Raw genomic sequence first — 9,180 nt, 5'->3', positions numbered from 1 at the left:
TATAAAATGTTATAAATGACAATTAAAACATAAAATGAAGAGGGGAGCAGATGGCTTCAGGCAACATTTAAAAATACCGAGACTATTTCTAAATCCAGATCACCAGATCCAAAACAGCCCTGGGCAGACTTAGCTGAAGGTTATTTGCTGGCCTGGCTGAAAGGACATGTGTGGTCTCCATCAATTCTCAGAAGATGCTGTTAATAGGACATTTTCTGTCAAAGGCAGGAGGGGACACCCCTCATGGGCAGTGCTGAGGACACAGACCTTCACTCCTCTCTTTTGAGGGGGGAGCAGCAACAAAGGCAGGTTGGATCAGTGTCCCTGTTTCACCCTGAGGAAGGTGCCGTGCTGGAGATTGGATCAGGGGAGAGAAGCTGTGCAGTGCTCTAAATTCCCAGCCATCTTCTCCTTAGGATGTGGCTGCTCACACCATGGGCATTCTCTGCCACAGCAATATCACAGCCACATTACACTGTCCCAGCAGTGACACACCTTTGTTTCCTTCCCTGACACCTCAGCTGACATAACTTCTGCCTCCAAATATTTGACCAGATGGGGAAAATTACAGGGACCCCATAAGATTGTCACTTGCCTGGAGAAACGGTGTCTGTGAATGTGGCTGAGGGAAGGCCATCATGAAGGGAGCCCTTGCCACTAAAACAAGGCAAAATAAAAGGCATCTGCAGGAAAAAAAGAGGTGATCTGGCAGCACCATACCTAGATTTTGTGTGAGTGCAGAAGAACCACATTCAGCTCACGAGACAACTTCACATTTGTGCTCCTTGCCTTGGAGGTGATGACCTCGAGCTCTTCCTCCACAGGCTCAGTGGCCAAATGCCCCAGCCACCACCCAAGGCCATGTGCTGAGACATGTGGGCTATTATTACTGTGCCTGTGCTGCAGAACGAGATTTGCATCCCGAGATTGCATTAGACTGGATTTCCCTCACCTGGAGAAATGGGAACAAGCAGGGCCTGTGGGGAACCAGGTTTGCTTGGCCAGGATCCAGCACTTGGGCTGAAAAGGAGTCAGATGAGAACCAGCTGGCAGATACACTCCATGTCTTCTGCCCATGAAGACTTCCAGGCCAGGTTAGCTCCCATTTCCAGCTCTGTGCCACAGAAGAGCAGATGGATAAAACTCTACGCCCTGCACTGCACAAGACGTTTGTGTAGATGATCAGTGGCCACTTCAAGCATTCTAATTAAGAATTTGATTTTGCCATGTTAAAAAGGAGCATGATTATACTCTGCTTTTGCTTTTCTTTTTCCTCTCTTGAACATGCTTCCACCTCCCGCTTTGCACTGAGCCCGGAAGCAGAAGTATCATGTTACTATGAGAGAAGTGAGTTTTGTGGTATTTCCATCCCATCCAGAGCCAGGAAACACAGGCAATTTTGCAAGACAGCTTGTACTCAGTAAATTTCCAGCTTGGTTTATATTTCTGTATTTATTTAGATATGTGCTAGCCATGTAAGAGAGCACTCATCCCAAGTGAGGTGCTGTGGACAAACTTGCAAAAAAACCTCAGAGTTCATAAAACGAGGACCCCGAGCACCAGGGATTTCAGTGGACCAGTGAATCCTCTCTTCTGAAAAGGCACTCAAGACAAAGACATGGACGGCCAGCTTCTGGTAACACTAATTCTTCACAGTAACTCAAAAGCAGACTTTTAGTAAATCCCACCAGTAAAATCACCATCTCTGACAACATTTTCTTGTACCCTTGAGACCTTCCCTTGAACTTTCTTCCGTCCCTTTCTTTCCCTGCACTGTAACACATCAGGTTTACAACTCTCACAGTCTGGGGCCAGGTGCACAGACTTGCTAGCATCTTCCCACATCCCAGCTGACAAACAGGGACCTGGACAGATGTTTACACCTGCATAGGAAGAGCCATGACAGCTCCAGGGACCAAAATCTCCTCTCCTGACTCATCCGTCAGTGGCAAAGCCCTTCCACAGGCAGCAGGATTTGCATTTCTCATGGGAGGGCAGCACTCACACCAGCTTTGCTTGTTTAGGGCAGCAGCCAACCCGTCCCCGTTCCTGTTCCAGTGTTCCCAAATACCCTCAGACTGGGCTGTGTGTGTGCAAACCACACATGGTCACACACAGCACAAACACCCTCAGTTCCTAGGACAGAAAGGTGAAGGGCTGGGAGGGGTTTCGGGGAGCACCAGGAATTCTGCTGGCTTTATCACATTGGGGTGGCAGCTTTTGTGCCGGACAAAGCTGCTGCTGCAGGTCCCCAGTGGGCTGCAAATGGGCCGGAACCAACCTCAAAGCCAGCAAAAGTTGACTTGAAAAAAGTAATATAAGCTCTGAGCCAACTTCTATCATCCAACACCGACTCATGACTGAAAATGGATTTTTTAAACCCTATTTCTGTGTTGTCCTGTGCTCTGCTGGACACAACTATGGATTTCTACAGCAGGGACTGAGTTAACACAGGTTCCACATGTTTCATCTGTAATGCTGGCAGGACAGGGAAGAAGAAGCAAGGAAAAATATCCTTATATCTTTCGTAAGGGACCAAGTGCTCCTAGGAGAGGATTGTGAAAATCAGATTGACATATCCCAGTTGAAGGCCATTACAGGAAACACTGAGGATGTGCCCAAAATCCACAGTTTTTGCGGCAGCTCAGTGTTATTTGGAACAAAACCTATAAATATTGCAGATTTTGGGGGCCAGAAGGGAGTAACTTATAAAGGGAATTTGGGCCTTTGGGCTGTAACTGGATCCCCCCACTGCTCTTGCCATCTGGATGAAATCTGAATGGTGACAGAGCCCACACAAAGCAGTGGCTGGGCTGACCCCACAGCCTTGCACACGGGTGTGCGTTGCCTTGGCAAAGGTCACATGGCTGCTCCATCAGGGGACGGAGACTGTGCAATGATTTACCACAAGAAGGGCTGCTAGGAAAACCTCCTGCTTACATTGAGTCAGATATTGGATGTTGACAATCTACAACATTTAAACAGAATTATTAAGTCATAAGAACACCATGCTCCTACACATTTTAGCTTATTGCTTTGGTTAATTGGTAAACCCTGTGGTCCAGGACATGCCGAGGTCTCACCTTACTTGAGTGGCAGCAGACAAAGGTGGAGACATGGAGAAAGAAACTTCCAGTACAAAAAGAAAGTTAACTCTTGGCTGTTTGCAGCAAGAGGAAAACGTGGAAATAGCAAAGTTAGAAAGGCTGCTTGTCTTTTGCCTTGCAGCTTCATGCTTCCGACTGAAACAGTGCAGCATATAAATAGACGGGGCAAGTGTGAGCTTATGGTAGCAATACACCACTGCACACTTCAGACCCCCACAGCCCGAGTTCCTTTTGAGGCATTTTGAATGATTCTGTGCAAATTCAGGATGTTCAGCACGGGCACCTGCAAGCAGGAGCTGTGCTCCTGTGGGCATCCCGGGGCAGTGGAGAGGTTAGCAGCCTTAAATCTCAGCCTTCTCCCCTCAAAAATAAACTTGGCAGCCTTCCCCAGAAGATAAGTATGTGCTTTTCAAAGAAAACATCCTCGCCTGCAGATGCTTTTGTCACAGCAGCAGCAGCAGCAGCAACAGCATCAATGGTGGAAAGGGAGGAGCAGAATTCACTTGCAGGCCAGAACGGAGTGAGCCAGTGCCGAGAGAGAGGTTTGCTCCCTGAAACACCTCTTGAATTAAAATGTGCCTTGGGGGCAAACATTTTGAAAAGAAAAGCCTTGGCATTAGGTTCTCAGTCCTGCATGTGAAACTGCTCCCCTTTGGGCTTAGATGCTTAATGCTGGTTTGGGGGCTTTTAAAGTATGACTGTAATCTTAGGTTGAAAACTTGCTGCATGAAACCCTGTTTTCTCTTAAGATATCCTTTTTGCAAAACCATCTAAGAAACCTAGTAGTAAACAAGCTCCTTTCTATTTAGCCTTAAAATCATACCAGAGAATAGAAAAGAAAGTTAATTCTACTCAAAATCTCAGTAAGTTGGTGGAACAAGTGCACAGGAGAAACAGCATGCTCCATTTAATAGGATTTTTCTTACTAATTAATTAGCAGGCTTTTTCTCGCTAAGAAGAGGCCTTATTCTTTTCCTCATTAATACTGACTATTTGTAAAAAAAAAAAAAATTAACAGCTGGGAAAAAGGAAAAAAAGCACTTATATGGTGTAGTTTATCGACCACAGGTTTATAGGGAGGGCTCTTCCATTTTTCACAAGACCACAGATTTCCTTGGCCCAAGTTGAGAGACACAATTTGTCTTTCTCAATTCTTTCACCCAGAGGAGTGGGGAGAGCTCTTGGGCTCTCTCTCAATGTACTACCTGAAAGAGTTACATTAACAACATTAAAAAAAAGGATAAAAATGTGCAAAATAATCTCACACAGAAAAGCCTGCATCATAGTATTGTGGAATCATAAAGGTTGGAAAAGATCAGGCAGTAGCAGAACCCCTGAGGCTGTTTGCCTTGAGCCCGCTTATCCCCACCTGGTACACTTGACCCATCACCATCCCTGCCTGTGCCACCTTCACCCAGGGCTCCCCTGGCCTCAACAAAGCACTCCAGCAAATCCTACAGCCAGCTGCCACCCAACCTCTGGGAAAAGCGGCATGCCTGGATCCATCATCCTGGATGGAGCAATCTGTGCCTGAAATAATACAAATTCTTGCTTTCCTTACTGCATTCAGCCTCCATCCGTTCAGGGCTGAAGAAATGGGTGCACACCCACAGCCTGGTCCCCCACTCAGCCTGCTCTTCCCAAATCAGAACACACATTTCCCCCCAGCCTTAGCACCAAGAATGAGACAGACATATATAAAATGACACATTTTATTAAAAGTTACATTCAGCAGCAATGGACACATTTACTTAAGTAGATTTTAACTGTCAAGGAGCTTATAATTTATAAATCTCTCTAAGGCATTAAAAGCTCTTAGATGTTCTAACTTCATTGCAATCATTTCATATAAATAGGTAAGGTAAATGATACTTGCCTAGGAAGAGGTTACCCCAGCTGCAATTAACAAAGATATACACATAAATATATGTATAAAACAATTATTTTTGTTATAAACTCATTCATGGGGATATTTCACAATCTTTAAGTCTTGGGGCCTGGCCCTGCAACCATTATCCGTGCAAGGAGCCTCCTGTTTGCCTTACCACGTGTGAGTGTACAGATTGCTCACATGCATGAGAGCAGGGCAGGGCCTAAGTTTTGACAGAAACAACAAAGATGTCGAAATTCTCAGTGAAATATATTTACAGTCTGTGCAAGTAGCATCACCTACTGTCTCTGATTACGGAGGTCTCTCTGGGAAGCTATGAACAGCAGAAAGGCATGGTGGCCAAGGTGAACCAGCATCTGTTCTCTGATTTTGATGCTGTAACTCTCCCTTCTGAGAGGAGGAGCCAGGTTCCTGAGCCTGAGGGGATGTGGTCTGGGGTGTGAGCCAGAGGGAGCACCAGCAGCACCCACCTGCAGCCCTGAGCTTGGGGCACAAACCCATCCAGCCTCAAGTTCTTCCAGCTCCAGCAGAAGAAGCCTCCCTTGATGTGCAGCTGCTTTTTCTGAGTGAAAACAAGAAATTCCAGTACTAGTCAACCACGCACCCCCCAATAAATAATGAGAGTTTAACTTCTAATTGAACTGTGCTTTGTGTTTTAGAACCACACTTGTGAGAAAGAAGAAATTGCTGTTGCAACAGAAGCTGTGAGTAGATCTGATTAACTATATGAACTAATTTGAATTAATACAGCAACAGGGTCTGAGTCCCTACCAACTTACTGCTGACTTTATGTTTGTGGGCAACTCCTTTGGCCATCACCTCTCACAACCAGGGCACTCTCTGGACTAAGGCCAACAGAAAGAGATTTTCTTCAAGTAAAATCTTCTTCCACAAACCTCTGATTTCTACACTATTTTTGAAGGACGCAATTGAAGCCAATGGGAGATGTTTTAGTGGTAGAAGATATAAATATATTGCTACAATATATTACTTTTATCTCAGCCACATCACTGTCACAAAAAAATAAGAAAAAAAAAAAAAAGTAGCTTCAAGAACTGGTCTGAATTTGGGATAAAGAGAGTGAAATATTCCTTCCTTCCCTTCACTCTAGGCCTGTTGGTTTGAATAGTGCCTTAACCAGGACAACAGCATTTCTCTAGGAAGAAACTGGAAAATATTAACAGCAATAATATTTTTTCCTTTGAATCAGAATGGCTTTTATAACAAAATGACAATTTTAAAGGGGCAAATCATTGCAAAAATATTTTGGTTTAATAAGTGACTCCATGTAACAAGAGGTGTATTTTCAAATGTTAGACAATCTGGTAACCAAATACCCACTGAAAATGAAAGTGAACTGAAGACACAACTCCCATTTGTGCCCCTCAATTTTTTTCCTAAAAGACAAGAGCCCCTTAGGGCTCTGTGGAAACCCTTTAACTTTTCTTTCAAGACATCCCAAGAAATACAGGATAGAGCAGAAACCTGCACTGGTGACTTAGCTGCTGCCTTTTGTAGGCTGAGAGCTGGAAGGAGCGTCTCTGATGTTGCCCCCCTGTTCCCCACCAGGCTTCCCTGCAGACCGCTGGAAGCAGGAATGGCTGGCAAAACCATCAACCCAAGATCTTTAGCTCAGAGGAAAGGTGTGCAGAATTTGGTGTTTATTTACTCAAGTCGACTTTTGCTGAAGATGAGTTTATGGAACGTAATGGCACCATTACAGTTCTGTACAGAAAGACATTTCTAAGCTTTTGTTTTAAAATAAAATCCCATACACGCTTCAAACTACAGGCATAATTTTTTCCCCCCTGAATCCTCCATTGGAACTTGAATTTAAAACACAGTTTAACTTCTCGGTATGTGAAACCTCACGGCCACATTAATCGAGAACATCTGAAGCCAGGAGAATAAAATCACTTCCAGTTATGTTGTCAGTATTATGTGCATAACATTCCCACAGCTGTAGATCCATTGTGCTCCATGTTATAAATAAGAAATTGCATGGTGACAGCTAAAATTCAAAAGCGTTAATGTTTCTCTTTGCAACTTTTTCAATTTTTTCCTTTTTTTTTTTTTTCCTTCCTCCAGTCTTTTGAGGTTTCTCCCCTTTCCCTCCTAGTAGAATTTACTTGAAGCAACATCACCGCTTACGGAATGACATATTTTCAGTAATTAAAAAATAGTAAATGCCAAGCAAATATGACTAATGTTGCTATTTGGCAAGTGAGCTAGAGACGACCTATTGATTCTGAGCCAGGCTGTCGTGCTTGCCTCAATAAACACCTCTCCTTCTGCTCAGCTCTGTTCTCCTGGCGCTCTGGGGAGAAAGGGGCTCCCAGGATGTGTCCAAGCGCTGTCCCAGCCTCTGTCCCAGCCTCTGCCCCAGCCTCTGCCCCAGCCTCTGTCCCGGCCTCCGTCCCAGCCAGCCCCAGAGCCGGAGCTGAGCGCAGCCCAGCCGGGCCAGGCAGGGAATACAAACGAGCTGCCTTGTATCGCTCACATTCTAGGTTGTGGTCCCTCTCAACCATGAAAAACAGCTACAAATTGTTCCCAGAGCTAAACCACTTAACATCTTGGCACTTGGTTGTTTTTAACTTTGTAACAATAGGCACTGTTCACTCCTCTCAATCTCAGTTTTTTATTCTATAATAAAGCAGGAATACTGATGAAAGGCTAGTCACGGCTTCTCCCCGTGGTATCAGGGTGGTGGCATGTGATGATTCACATGGGGTGTGTTTGATCCAAGAAAGCCCAGCCTCTGCTTATTCTTCCTTTGTTCTGTCATCTAAGGTGGAAAGGCAGAGAGAGACGAGTTGAGATTTTTTTTTCTTTTTACTATTATTTAGCAGTCACAGAGCAAGATACATATAAGCAAAACAACAGGGAGTGGAATTCTTTTCTACAGCATAGAAAATTACAAGTAAGGGATGTCTTTGAAGTGGGAGATCTGTTTCCTGCAAAGTATGGACATTTTATTCTCATTTGTACATGATTCTTATCCCCCGGCAGGTCTTACAGAGTATTATTTGTGCTGCTATTGTGCTGTGTAGCCCTGCAGAGGGTCAGCATTTGCACTTGGTGCTGTAGAATCACAGAACGAAAAGATGGCCCCAGCCACACAGAGCTTAAATTTAAGCCAGGAGAGAACAGATTCAGCCAGAAGGGGATGAAAAAAATCCCACCAGGATGTTGTGGGTAAGCACAATGAGCAATGGTCTCAGCACATCCAGCCTAAACCTTTGTTGGGTTTTTTACAGGGAAAAGCTTTAAGGAGGTATTTGAAGGGGAATAATTAGATAACTCTGTTGATGCCACTGAAGGGCTTCCCATAAAGAAAACACACAGATGCTTTTCTGAAACTGTAACGAGCAAAGCAGAGGTGACCAGCACCTGTAGCACAAAAGGAGCTGGCCTTTTGATGGGAGACCAAACACACCAGGCAGGCGGTGTGGGCAGGAGCAGGGCTTTAAGGGAGGCTTTAAGGGAGGCCAGCCGCTTGTGCTCGGTACGGGAGAGCAGAGGGAGCTGCAGGAGGGGCACCAGCACAAGGGCGACACAAGCAAAGCAACAGGCTCTGCAAATTGTTTTCACAAGGGCACTGTTGATGTTCTCAAAGGGGGGAAAAACCCAAGGGCTGGACACAGAAGGCTTTTTTCCCTCCAGGCTCCCATCAGTATGCAGCTATTTCTGACACTACATTGCTTTCACTGCTGGGTTATGCAGCCCCTCATCCCTTCTGCAGTTCCCCTCTGTCCTTGCACACTCACCAGGAGCATTTAATGACTAATTCCCCTCCAGAGTTTTCTCCTTACCTGAGCTCTGCTGTTGCTAACAGAGTATAATTTCACTCCAAACCCTTATCAGTGTATCTACCCAGAAAGCTTGCTGGAGGGAAAGATAAAACCTTCCTGAGACAAAAGTCTCTTTTGTAACACTGTCCTGACTTCGACTTGGTGGAAGGCAGGACCTTCACCCACACGTGCTCACTTTGCTACCCACACAGGGCACTTACCTGCTCCTTGAGCTCAGCCAGCTGACTAGAAAGCTGCTTCACAAGGCTCATGGTTGACTCCAGCCTCTCCTGCAGGTTCCTGATTTCATTTTGCTCACTGTCGCCTTCATTGCTAACCAGAGACATGGCTCTCATCCGAGGGAACCAGTCCAAATTCTTCTCCTACATGG

General features: G+C 45.2%; 1 protein-coding gene across 7 annotated transcripts in view; it reads right to left on the bottom strand.

The window, feature by feature from the left end:
• Positions 1 to 4,805: 4,805 nt before the first annotated feature.
• Positions 4,806 to 9,180, bottom strand: part of ITPR2 (inositol 1,4,5-trisphosphate receptor type 2) — a 243,926-nt gene continuing 239,551 nt past the window's right edge. For all 7 annotated transcript variants that reach the window (XM_038154646.1, XM_038154647.1, XM_038154648.1 and 4 more), the window contains 2 exons: positions 9,011 to 9,172; positions 4,806 to 7,783 (listed from right to left, as the gene is read on the bottom strand). In XM_038154646.1, the coding sequence (XP_038010574.1) occupies positions 7,697 to 7,783; positions 9,011 to 9,172 (249 nt within the window). In that variant the 3' untranslated portion in view covers positions 4,806 to 7,696. The remainder of the gene's footprint in view (positions 7,784 to 9,010; positions 9,173 to 9,180) is intronic.

Source organism: Motacilla alba, chromosome 1A, assembly GCF_015832195.1.
Source record: "Motacilla alba alba isolate MOTALB_02 chromosome 1A, Motacilla_alba_V1.0_pri, whole genome shotgun sequence".
NCBI lineage: Eukaryota > Metazoa > Chordata > Aves > Passeriformes > Motacillidae > Motacilla > Motacilla alba.
The sequence above is the reverse complement of the archived record's forward strand: the minus strand, read 5'-3'. Positions and strand labels throughout refer to the sequence as shown.